Source organism: Canis lupus, chromosome 5, assembly GCF_011100685.1.
Source record: "Canis lupus familiaris isolate Mischka breed German Shepherd chromosome 5, alternate assembly UU_Cfam_GSD_1.0, whole genome shotgun sequence".
Lineage (NCBI taxonomy): Eukaryota > Metazoa > Chordata > Mammalia > Carnivora > Canidae > Canis > Canis lupus.
The window spans coordinates 80,575,437-80,589,295 of record NC_049226.1 but is presented as its reverse complement, the minus strand read 5'-3'; the positions used below and the strand labels follow the sequence as shown (position 1 = coordinate 80,589,295).

At 36.4% G+C, this 13,859-nt stretch overlaps 1 protein-coding gene across 7 annotated transcripts in view; it reads left to right on the top strand.

The window, feature by feature from the left end:
• Positions 1-13,215, top strand: part of NFAT5 (nuclear factor of activated T cells 5) — a 122,346-nt gene extending 109,131 nt beyond the window's left edge. For all 7 annotated transcript variants that reach the window (XM_038538472.1, XM_038538471.1, XM_038538470.1 and 4 more), the window contains 4 exons: positions 660-808; positions 1,519-4,018; positions 4,681-4,924; positions 5,360-13,215. In XM_038538472.1, coding sequence (XP_038394400.1) covers positions 660-808; positions 1,519-4,018; positions 4,681-4,916 — 2,885 coding nt within the window. In that variant the 3' untranslated portion in view covers positions 4,917-4,924; positions 5,360-13,215. The remainder of the gene's footprint in view (positions 1-659; positions 809-1,518; positions 4,019-4,680; positions 4,925-5,359) is intronic.
• Positions 13,216-13,859: the final 644 nt, after the last annotated feature.

Below are 13,859 nucleotides of genomic sequence, written 5' to 3'. Positions count from 1 at the left end.
GTGATCATGTTGATTAGTGTAACTCATGGTACTTTGAAAGGGCCCTGAGGGATATAGCTTGATAATTGAACTGAGTAACCTTGTTGAATTCAACCCAGTCTCAGGTTCCTATCAGGAGTCCTCAAGCCACTATTACTTCAAAAAAGGGAAGACACTTTTTTTTTTTAGATTTTATTTATTTATTTATCTATTTATTTATTTTTAAGATTTTATTTATTTATTTATTCCTGGAAGACAGAGAGAGAAGCAGGCTCCTCACAGGCAGCCCAGTGCGGGACTCGATCCCCAGACCCGGGATCACGCCCTGAGCCGAAGGCAGACACTCAACCGCTGAGCCACCCAGGCGTCCCAGATTTTATTTATTTATTCATGAGAGAAAGGGAGGCAGAGGGAGAGGCAGGCTCAATCCCAGGACCCCAGGAGCATGACCTGAAGCCAAAGCCAGACACTCAAGCAACTGAGCCATCCAGGTGCCCGGAAGACACATTTTGATACATCAGTTTTTATATCCTATGCTGCCAGCATAGCATCAAAAAATAGACATATTTAAATCATGACTAAGAATCACCATATTATAGAATGAAATAATTAATGATGTTAGTGATTTTAAAGTTTTCTTTCTTTTTTTTTTTTTTTTGTGTGTGTGTGTGTGTGTACAGCAATGAAAACTACTGGTTGTAACTTAGATAAGGTAAATATTCTTCCTAATGCTCTGATCACTCCACTCATATCAAGCAGTATGATTAAGAGTGAAGATGTTACTCCAATGGAAGTAACAGCAGAAAAAAGATCTTCCCCTATTTTTAAGGTAAGCTGCATTGACTAGTGCCCCACATCTTCTCAGTTATAAAAATTGCTAATTTGATTTCTTTTCCCCATGTTTGTGCTTTTATTTTTACTTTTTTTTTCACATGTGTTTCTTTTTGGATGCAGTTAATGAGTTTTGGTTTTCAGAATAAATGCTTTAACATGCCAATAAAATAGCCTGCAAAGTGACTTCCAATATATCTTGATAAGGGAGGAATTGATTAATGTTAGCTAGATCTATGGGATGTGGGGTATTCATGAAAGTACAAGTTTAATAGTTTCAGAATTGGAGACATTTTTATTTTCTTTTTTTCCCCAGTTTTTTTCTATAACCCCCTTTCCCTTTTTCACTTAACTCCTTTCCCTCCTATAATGTTACCAATGATCCACAAGATGGAGATATTTTTGAATTTACTATTAATTCATGAACTGTAGAATTAATGTGTTCTTCCTGTCCTTAGCACATCAATAACTAACTGATTATTCTAGTTTTTTGACTGTCTTTGCTTACAATATTTATTAAAGAAATATCATAATGACAGATATGGTGTCACCAAGAATCCTAGTCTTACACATTTTATGAAAAAACAATGTAGAGTGGAAAATTGGTCCTGCATATACATATGTATTCAGAGTAATAATTTTTGAAGTATCAAATGAGCTAATTTGATGTTTATATATACATATTATTTGGGGATTTTTATTTTTTAGACTACAAAGACAGTTGGATCAACTCAACAAACATTAGAAAATATCTCTAACATAGCAGGAAATGGGTCTTTTTCATCATCATCATCTTCCCACTTACCTTCTGAAAATGAAAAGCAGCAGCAGATTCAACCCAAGACATACAACCCAGAGACCCTGACAACTATCCAAACACAGGACATTTCACAGCCTGGTACCTTTCCAGCAGTTTCTGCTTCTAATCAGCTGCCCAACAGTGATGCACTACTGCAGCAGGCTACCCAGTTTCAGACCAGAGAAACTCCAACTAGAGAAGTACTGCAATCAGATGGTACAGTGGTTAATTTGTCACACCTGACTGAGTCATCCCAGCAACAGCAGCAGTCACCACTACAAGAACAAGCGCAGACTTTACAGCAGCAGATTTCATCCAATATTTTCCCATCACCAAATAGCGTGAGTCAGCTACAGAATACAATTCAGCATTTGCAAGCCGGAAGTTTTACAGGCAGTACTGCTAGTGGCAGCAGTGGAAATGTTGACTTGGTCCAACAAGTTTTAGAGGCACAACAACAGTTATCTTCAGTTTTATTTTCTGCTCCAGATGGTAATGAGAATGTTCAAGAACAGCTTAGTGCAGACATTTTTCAACAAGTCAGTCAAATTCAAAATAGTGTAAGCCCTGGAATATTTTCCTCAACGGAGCCAGCAGTCCATACTAGACCAGATAATTTAATCGCTGGAAGAGCCGAAAGTGTTCACCCACCGACTGAGAACACATTATCCAGTCAACAGCAGCAACAACAGCAGCAACAAGTAATGGAATCATCAGCTGCGATGGTGATGGAGATGCAGCAGAGTATCTGCCAGGCAGCTGCCCAGATCCAGTCCGAGTTATTTCCTTCACCTGCGTCAGCAAATGGGAACCTTCAGCAATCTCCAGTTTACCAGCAGACTTCTCACATGATGAGTGCATTATCTACCAATGAAGACATGCAAATGCAGTGTGAATTGTTTTCTTCTCCACCTGCAGTTTCTGGAAATGAAACTACTACAACCACCACACAGCAGGTTGCAACCCCTGGCACTACCATGTTTCAGACATCAAGTTCAGGAGATGGAGAAGAAACTGGAGCACAAGCAAAGCAGATTCAGAACAGTGTCTTTCAGACCATGGTCCAAATGCAACATAGTGGGGACAGTCAACCTCAAGTTAACCTTTTTTCATCTACGAAAAGTATGATGAGTGTGCAGAATAATGGTACTCAGCAACAAGGTAATGGTTTATTCCAGCAAGGTAATGAGATGATGTCCCTCCAATCTGGGAATTTTTTGCAACAGTCTTCTCATTCACAGGCTCCACTTTTTCATCCTCAGAATCCTATTGCTGATGCTCAGAACCTTTCCCAGGAAACTCAAGGTTCTATTTTTCACAGTCCAAGTCCTATTGTCCACAGTCAGACTTCTACAACATCCTCTGAACAATTGCAGCCTCCAATGTTTCACTCTCAGAGTTCCATGGCTGTGCTGCAGGGCTCTTCTGTTCCTCAAGACCAGCAGTCAGCCAACCTATTTCTTTCCCAGACTCCAATGAATAATCTTCAAAGTAACACAGTAGCCCAAGAAGAACAGATTTCATTTTTTGCAGCTCAAAACTCAATTTCTCCACTTCAGTCAACATCTAACACTGAGCAGCAAGCTGCTTTCCAACAGCAGGCTCCAATATCACACATCCAGACCCCTATGCTTTCTCAGGAACAGGCACAACCCTCCCAGCAAGGTATGTTCCAGCCTCAGGTGTCCCTGGGCTCCCTGCCTCCTAATCCAATGCCTCAGAACCAACAAGGACCGATCTTCCAGTCACAGCACTCAATAGTCGCTATCCAGAGTAACTCTCCATCCCAGGAGCAGCAGCAGCAGCAACAGCAGCAGCAGCAGCAACAGCAGCAACAGCAGCAGCAGAGCATTTTGTTCAGTAATCAGAATACCATGGCCACAATGACATCTCAGAAGCAGCCACCACCAAACATGATGTTCAACCCAAGTCAAAATCCAATGGCTAATCAGGAGCAACAGAACCAATCCATCTTTCACCAACAAAATAATATGGCCCCAATGAATCAAGAGCAGCAGCCCATGCAATTTCAGAACCAGCCTACAGTTTCCTCTCTTCAGAACCCAGGCCCTACCCAGTCTGAGTCACCACAGACCTCCTTGTTCCATAGTTCTCCTCAGATTCAGTTGGTCCAAGGGTCACCCAGTTCGCAAGAGCAGCAAGTAACACTGTTCCTCTCTCCAGCATCCATGTCTGCTTTGCAGACCAGTATGAACCAACAAGACATGCAGCAGTCTCCTCTTTATTCTCCTCAGAACAACATGCCTGGAATCCAAGGAGCCACATCTTCACCTCAACCACAGGCTGCTTTATTTCATAACACTACTGGAGGCACAATGAACCAACTACAGAATTCTCCTGGCTCATCTCAACAGACTTCTGGAATGTTCTTATTTGGCATTCAAAATAGTAAGAAACTCTTTCTGATTTCTTATTTCTTAAATGTTATTGATTGAAATGGTCAGATTATTATTTTTACTAAAAGGAAGCAAAACACAGGGGTCTTAAGAGCACAGAGTGTACTTAGAACTGAGTTCAAGTTCCAACTATACTACTTATATACTGTGAGATCATGGACAAGTTACATGACCTACAAAAGCTTCAATTTCCACATCTTAAATGGTGGTAATATTATCTACTTACTCAAAAAAGGATAATGGGAGGACTAAATGTGGTCATGAATGTAAATGAAGGTGTTTGCCATTTTAAGCTATAAACTTGAAAGGAAAATGAAGTAAGAATGACAGAAAATATCTCTGCCAATTAAAATAAGTAGTTTCCAAGGAGGTAAAAACTCATCTTTAATGTTTATATACCGAAGAAAATGTGTAGGACTTACTTAGGATTAACGAAGCAAAGTTGTAGTTGTATACCACTTAGAGGAGACCTGGGATGAAGTCCAGTACTGTTCGGTGAGAACCTTTTTATGGGGCTGTCAGGTGCCTTCCTTCTAGTTCTATATTGGGTAGGCACAATAATCAGTTTCCCCCAGCAACTAATAAATATCTTCTTATAAATATTAATGGAAAGTAACTAATCAGGTAGCTTCTCTATTTTAAATGTCTCTGCAGACTGTAGTCAGCTTTTAACTTCTGGACCAGCTACATTGCCAGATCAGTTGATGGCCATAAGTCAGCCAGGCCAACCCCAGAATGAGGGTCAGCCTCCTGTGACAACACTTCTTTCTCAGCAAATGCCAGAGAATTCTTCACTAGCATCCTCTATAAATGCCAACCAGAACATTGAAAAGATTGATTTGCTTGTTTCATTGCAAAACCAAGGGAACAGCTTGACTGGCACCTTTTAACTGGATGAGTAAGTACAACATTTTGGCTTTTTTATTGAGAAGCATCAATAAATTGTATTATTCTTACCAGATTTGGGCTTAAATAATACCACTCTTTAAACCCTACTCTTTTGAAATATAGCTTTCTCACAAGGTAGTATTTTTTCGATCTGCATAAATTACTCAAATGATAGCTCGTAGTCCTGTTGTTAATACCAGGCAATCCAAGTTTCTTTGCCATGGAATGATGGAACATCCAAGGAACATACTATATGTTAGATACAGTTACATCTCATTTCTCCCTTCCTCCAGAAATACTGAGTCAGAAAAGTCTGTGGAAATATAAATATGATGAGGTATCATTTATGGTATTGTAATATACTTTGGGGTCATTCAAGGTAATGGGAAATTTCTAAATGCTTCCCTCCCTAGTGAGTTATATTCAACTTCTCCTTCTTTTTTAGAAATTCCATGAAGAAAATTCTGATTCCAAGATGTCCTGAGATCATGTGATTCCATGAGGATTTTTGAACTGTTACTTTAAAAACAAAACAAGAGTATGAAAAACTGTGATTGAGTAAATGGATAGATTTTACTTTTACTGCAAAAGAGCACACCTATGCTGCCTGTTGCAGTAATTAGCCACCATTGTTAACATCTTCATATTTTATATTCCTAATAACAGTAATGACTGAGAATCTATTTGAGTTTCCAGCTGACAGAATTAATTGTTGCTATTTTCCTAGGCGCTATTTCTCTAAAAGTACAGTTTAAATCCGAAAGCTGGACTGCTCAGTTATTATTGCTATTAGAGAGTAATTCAGAATGTCATGTTTACTTTTGTTCTTCATTCATATTTTCTTTCCTGCGTCGTTTTAGTGAAGTAATGGCTTTTGAAAAAGGAAAGGTCACATAGTAACTAAAACTAAGGCTGTGATTCTTCCATATAAGAAGCACGGCTATTGGCCAAAGTGAAGGAATCTTTTGTCAGTTTTTATGGAGAAACTGAAGGGGTAACATTCTAACAAGTAGCTGTATTAAGAGCTCTGCACAGTTAAGAGGCATCTTTATCACAAAAGGCAGACAGCACACAAACTAGGAAGAGCTGAAATGCTATTGATTTTATTTTTTCCGAGAGTTGCTAATTTTCTGCATTTCTCTTAAGGGGTTTAGCCATAAATGTGCAAAAAAAAATTATCTTGCTCTATCAAAAAATGAAGGGGATAATATGTGGTAAATTATGTTCTGATATCCTCCTTCAGCAGTTAAAACTGAACTGACACAGCAATTTGAGTGTTTTCTTCTGATCCCCGTAGTGGACCGATGTTCCCTTTTTTATCATCATTTATATTATTCTCCTCTTCTCACTTTATTTTAGACAATGAGTAATATACTAGCTTTGTGACCCTGTAGCAACTTAAAGGAAAAGGCCACTTTGGTCTGGGGTAACCCAGCAACTCCTGCAGCACAGGCGGGGCGGGGGCCACCCTCTCAGGAATGAGGGGAGCTGATTCCTGAGAAACAAGAAACAATGCATTTTTTTCCATGAACGGTGCTGTTCTGAAGTCTTCAAATTTTCCCCTCTAATAGAAAGCAGTATACATTTACATTTAAAAAAAAAATAAAAAGGCAAACAAATTTCTTGAAACATCACTTCTCCCTGAACTGCAGAGAGTGTAATTCACTTGTCACCTCAGTGCTTTACAGTTTGAAGTGGTCACTTACCTGATGGTTCCCACAAGCCTTAGGCTTTACAGGGTCATGTCATTGACTTAAAATGAAGAATTAACTTGTGTTACATCTATAGAGAGCAAAATTACACACTCCAGAATTTGCAGTTGTAGCATTAGTTATACAGTTTTGGGTGTTCTTGCCACCCATGGGATGCCTGCTTCTCACTACAACCTATTGTCTGGACACATGCTTATGTCTTATTTTCCTTTTGGCATGTAGAAAGCTGTTAATACAGTTTAAGGCCAAATTGTGTGTGGCTTCTATCTGTAGATAAGATGTTTTGGTATTCATGTCCGTTTCATTTATTTTTTTTAAGTGTACAAAAAAATAGCCTGTTAATTGTTTGTCAAAGGCTACTTTTGTTTGTTTGTTTTTTAATTTTTTTCTATCCTATACATTTAGTTGAACTTTGTGGAATTGTGGTGTTGGTTTTGTTTATACAGCCAGATTTTTCCCCCTTTTTGTGGTCTTCCTTGGTTCTTCAGATGTGCTCTTCTTCTGATTTGTTCTTCTATATTCTTCCCTCCACCCCAACCCTTTCTTTCTTTCTCTCTCTGATTGAGAGGCATTGAATTACGTTTTCAGTAGTACAGGCTTCTTGCCGATATGAAGGGAACTTTTCAGAAAGAGACCTACTCTGGGTCATTTACTTTTGAATACAGTTTTCAATCGTTCAAGTTTTGGATGGTTTATATCTAATGTGTGTTTCATTTTTTTGGAAAGCTATATTTTGTATTTAGGAAATGGTATACTATTTTGCTATTTGTACTGAGTGAGTACATTGGCATAAATATAGAAATTTATATATATACATATATATAAACTATTCTTTTTTTGCCACACATTTTTGTGGTAAATTTGTGAGTTTGTCTGATGTTCTACCACAACGTGGCGTCTGATAACAGTGAGGGGGGGTTTGTTATGTCTTTATTGAGTATTTAAGTATCTTTTGAAACAAATGACCTGTTCATCTGTGGCCATTCCATCGGGCAGTTCCTTGATGCTATCAGTGGGCTAGAGGCAGCTTACTGTGTGTTTGCTGGGTCTTCGCTCGGCAAGATGTCAGAGTAAGGAAACCCACCTAGGCAGTTGTGTCAAATGGTGTTTCACGAGAATGAGCCATTCAGTCCTTGCTCACTATATATTTAATATTTTATTGTTGTTATTGTTATTATTAATTGGCTTTCTGTATTCTATGCCTTTTATTTATAATGACACTAAAAAAATACCCATGTTTGTAATTTTAATAACATTTTCCCCATCTTGTAATATCCAGAGCTACTTTATAAATTCTCTGAACCAAAAGCATTTTCCTCAATACGTCATCTCTCCCCACCCATCAGGAAAAATTACCCAATATAGTTCAGGTTATAAGAAGGACCAGCCACACAATCCAGTGCTTCAGTTTTAAAATGTAAAACTCTAACTGCAGAGGTATAAAGAGGTAGCTTACCCAGCAGGTATAAAAATAGGAAGTAGAAATAAAATACGTTTATTTCTGAGTTTTCTGACTTTTTTTCTAAGAGATTACACAGGAGACTCAGGAAGTCTGTTTGTTCACCAGGTTCCAATTAGAATGTTTGTTAACACTGCTCTGTGGATGAAGTGGTGGCAAGAAGACTGGCTTGTGTGCTGACTTCTGTTCTGTTGTTTAGCCAGAGGCTTATCATTGTAAAATGCTGATTGCCAATGCCAAGTCACCAGGGACCAATTTTCTGTTTTATGGCATCTAAGTTTAGAACAGAACATACACCTGAACTGTAGTGGCTTGATTGGATGGAGCAGAAAACCCAATTTTTATTTTCATAAATTTTGTGGTTATTTATACAAGGGCTGTGCTATGCTACCATATTCTTATTTGATAATGATTTTTTCTTTTTTTTTTTTTACCATTGTTAAATGTTCCTTACCCCTAAAGGTCAATGTTAAGTACAGCATTCTGAATATTTGGTTACAAAAAACATTTGTCTTCTTATTGAAGAGTTAGCTCAGTGGTCAGTGGTTGATACTTGTGCTAATAATAATACAACTTCCAGATTACTGTTACAAATTATATGGGATAGACTCCATGAGCCAGCAAAGGCCTTGGAAGCAACAATTTATTAAATTTATTTATGGCAGAAGGACCTAAATAAACTATGAACCTCTTTTATTCCTTTATATTGTTACATTCAATTGCTCTTTCTTTTAGCAACTCACCTTAATGCTTGGAGCTTATCTGTCTCTCTCTAACTTACTCTGTGTGTGTGTATGTGTGTGTTACTCTTTATTGTCATTCCATTATAAATCCACACCAACGTGGGAGAAGATAACTAGAAGTCATATTTGCTACTGAGCTTTATCATATTACCTTTGTAATTAGAGTATCATGCTGTTATTTAGTCAGTGCAAATCTATTTTTGCCATTCTCCCTAGAACAGGTTTTTAAAGAACTATTTATTATAAGAGCAGAATTAATGAAGGACCTCCCTTTCTTTTTTCTTTTTTGGTAATACTGTATATGCTATAGTTGAGAAGTTCATTATAGTGCATTTTTTGTCCATCAGAACTTCAGCTAATCTGCCTAGAAAAATAGTGTCAAAGGAAATGAGAAAGAATTTGTATCAGAGTCCCTCTAGGACTAAGATAATGATTCCTTTTGACCATTTAAACTGTTTTGGACAGTTGTTTTGGAAAAGTTAAATGTTTTAGACAGATCAGTAATTAAAGACTAGAGTTAAATGCTATAATAATCAAAGCCTCAAATTAAACATGGCTTATAAATACTAGGAGTAATTTGAGAATTTTTCATTGTTCTGATGAAAATTTCTGTTCTAATACCTGGTTCCTAATTGAATTTTTTTCTAATTCATTGAAAATTATGTGAGGCCTGTTAGCTTTACTTCGTGACCACAGGCTTCATCCCTACCCAGTGCAGCCATGTTGTATATGCACACATTTGGTTATAAGGAGGGACTCAGTGGGGAGACTGTATAGATCAGCTTTATTAGAAAAATAACTCAGAGTACATAGCCCTAGTAAGTTAGGTTAGTAGAATCTTGTTACATACTAAAAAGAAGTTTTCTCTTCTGCTTATTTGTGTCACTAGAACTAAGTCATGGACATAATTTGTATTCATAATGCAGTAAATATCAGAGTAACATCTACAATGTCACTTGTGTGAATTGTCCCAGTGCTCTAATCACGTATTTAATCCCCCTTGATTTCATGCCATTCTAGCCTCCTTCATTAATAAAATTGTATCTTTATTCCACTTTCTCTTTCAGGAAGTTTTTTTTAAATAATATTTTATATCTAGATCAAATGCTTATGGAAAAGTGCCTTTTTACCATGAGAGTGCCCCTTTCTTGTAATTTCATTTTACACTGTTGCCAAAAACAAATACACAAATGATTTCGCTAGGCCCCAACTTCAATTTTTTCATTTAGTCCATTCTTTTCTCTATTTTTCATTCATCATAGAAAGTAACTTCCCTAGGATTCTCCCTTTGGCTTAGAGTAACAGAGAAGTTACATTGCTAGAATTGTTCCTCTGAGGGAGGGTAAGTAATAGATTATAGAATTACACTGTTTGGGCTTTATATAAATTATCTACATATGTCTTCATCTTGACCAAGTAATGATAGGTCCTATCTGAATGCTAATGAAAATTTTATTATCTGTGAGACTCCATGTACACAAATGTTTGTAGTTAAATTTCAGGAAGGAAGTATTTAAAGCATCTTCTCTGATCTTACTAGACGGATGAAAATCACTAACATAGTTTAGGTAAAACCTGGTAATGTCAACTTTTCTAACTAGACAAGGCCATGTAATTCATTGTAGTGCTCCTCTTGTCTGTCAGAACCTTCGTAATCTTTATGAAAAATAGTGTCCAAGGAAATAAAGTAGTTATATTGGAATCCCTCTAGGACTAAGATAATGATTCCTTCCAACAAGATACAGTTGGATTAAGTGTCCCTCTGGTTTTTGTCAATTTTGCCTCCATTCTAGTTCTAGTTCCTTACTGCAGTGGTGGGTGCCTAACAAGAGGGCAGGAGAGCAGTAGCTTTGGCATAGAGCTGTTTTCCCTATGTATTTCTTTTACTTAGTGGCTCTGAAGACTGCAAACCTTTTATGCAATATTCTTAATACCCTAATGATATTATGCACTTTAATCATTCCAAAGAAGTCAAGAATGCTGTATAGTGATGATTCCTTCTTAATAAATACATTTTAACTATTTATGTCCCTTTTTATTTTGGATAGCCAGCTATCCAAATGTGTTATATGAATATTTTCTAAAATGACTATAGTAGGACTATATATAGTAGGACTATAGTAGGACTTAAGACTTTGACTATGTGAAGAAATGATTACACTTCAGCAAATCATTTTAGAAATATTAAATGTTCAGCTTGCTAATCTATATGTTTGAGACTTAATTAAAACCAGCTTTCTTCCAGTATTTTTTTATGTCATGTTTATAAAAACGTTGTAGTATATAGTTTCTACATAAATAGTGTAAACCAGTGGTTTTCAAAGTATGGTCCTCAGCCCACCAGCCAACATCTGTATCACTTGGGATCTAGTTAGAAATGCACATTTTGGGCCCTATCATAGACATACTGAATTAGAAACTCTGGCATGGGGCCTAGCAATCTGTGTTTTAACAAGCCCTCCAGGTGATTCTGATGTATGCTCAATTTGAAAACCACTGGTATAAATGTTATACAGTAAAATCTAGAAAGGTTTTCCCCCAATTCATACAAATAGTTATATATATTGTTCTTTATGTAAATTCAGCTTAACCCGGTTATCCATAATCATTTATTGGCAATGTTAATTTATTCTTAGTACTGCCTGTAGAAATATAATATGTTTTGTGTACATAAATAATTTAGTTATTGATAATTCAGTTAACTTAGTTTGGCATTTTCCTACCATTTACTAAAAAAGTTTACATTAAATGACTGATTTAAATACATAGGTGCAATCTTCTATATTTCTTTAAATTGTTAAGATATTTAAATAGCTAAAACAATTGACGGGTGCTAAAGTCTCCTGTTTATCCATGAAATGGGTACATTGTGGGCAGTGATAATACAAGCTTTCTTTTCATTGCCTCTTACTTTACCAGCAGACCACAATTTTGGTCTGGCTAGACCAACTTTCAGAACATCATTCCTTGTATTTAGATTTGTATCTGAGATATTAAACAAGATGGCTAGCCAGGTCACAAAGCACCTTATTTATTTAATTTCTTTTTTTAAATAGATAAAACTTATTTAAAAGTAGCTTGGTTTGTATGAGAACTGATGCAGTAGAGATATAGCTGTTCTCAGAACTTATACTTCAGACAAGCATTATTTACTAAAATAAATATTGGACAAGATAGTGCATTATATAATCTGGGCATTTCTCCCTTCTCAATCGTATGCTTCATGGTAAATATAAACTAACAAGATAAGTAGATTTATCCATTCATTTTAGTCTCCATGTGTAATTCAGCACCTCCATAATTGCTGTAATCTTCCTTCCACTGTTTACAAATCACCCAATTAATCAACTCATGGAAGAAAAATGCACATTCAAAATAAAAATAAAATAAAATTTTATAAAAGTCACCACTGCTGTCTTTGCTTAATACTAGCAGTGGAAATATAAGTGGCTTACTCTACAAACCTTGGTGCTGGCAGTACATAGGCAAACTGTGGGGAGATGCTCTAGGTACATTCCTCCTTTCTTGTTCCCTTCCCACCTCTTCCCCACTTTATTGCGTAATATATTCCTGTATCCAAAGAATTCTACCACAATTCTATTTGACTCCAACTTAGAGTGTTTCTTTTCTTTTAAAAGCCCCGTGTTTAACCATATCATCCTTGCTCTCTTTTTTTCCCCAGAAGTAATTTGAAATAGTTTGAAATAGTTTATATAGGGTTGCTTATTATTTTAGCTAATGAACCTCAGGACAACACACACATACACACCATCTCAGATGTTTGAGATTGGCTTTGGAATCAGCCTAATGTGTCCAATTAAGAACTGTCTTGCACTAAAGTGTTTATGCCTTTAGTAGCTACAAGCTGATTCCAGTGACATTGAGCTAATTTCTTTTGAGCTAATGAATGTATCTGCTCACCTTGTTCCCTTCTAATTGGTAAGCTCCAAGTAATTCCTACTTTTTTCGGTCAACTTTTACTGAGTTTTATTTACTTCTTTTACTTAGTCTTTTAATTAACATACTGCAGATATTTCATTAACCTTTTCTCGAGTGCTTTAGCTACCATTCTGCCATTTAAGTTTTTTAATTGTATTTTGCTTGAGCACATTGGTCAACCACTGAACTGCCTTCTTCCATTGTCCTGCAATGATATAAGGATTACATTTTTGTGTATATGGCTTTCATAGTTGGGATTTCAGAGCACTGACACCAGATATTTTCAGTTTGTTCTGTGGGGGAATTTCATTTGCATCTATGTTTTTAGCTATCTGTGATAACTTGTTAAATATTAAAAAGATATTTTGCTTCTATTGGAACATTTGTATACTCGCAACTATATTTCTGTAAACAGCTGCAGTCAAAAATAAAACATTGAAAGTTTTCATTTTGCAGTGGGTAACTGTCTTTTTTCCTCAAACTTTTGAATTAACATCCATGAATGTCAGTTTTGAGCAACATGAGTATGTGGCTGAAATGATAAAATCAGTAGGAAAAGGTATGAAATATAGATCTGTTTTTGAACACTCTGTGTCTATTTTGTCAGGCAGTGTACAAAGTGACAGTGTGGTAGCAAACCATGTATCAGAGAGGTGCTTTTGCCAAAAACCAAATCTCCCCAGCCTTCAGTCCCACATCCAGAGGCAATCTCTTTTTGTTGTGCTATCAGTTACTTCCACATATATAAATTGATGTTCGCCAAAACGTATATATAACATACACTGGTGGTATTTGAAATGAAACATGAGTAAAACATACATGTCTTTGTGCATTAGGAAAAAAATGTACATCTACCTACTAGACTCTGGGGAAATGTGATACTTAAAAACAAATATAGATGATATATGGACATCATCTATATAAGTAACTGAAACTTCAGAAGCACTGCTTTAAACAGTATGCTTATACCTCTTATCAATATAGACTGTGTTGATTCTATGAAAGTGACTGAATTTTAGCCTACCCAAATGTATACACACGTGAGTTGTCCATTTTGGAGGCTTTATATTATTTTAACAATGCTGCCATTGT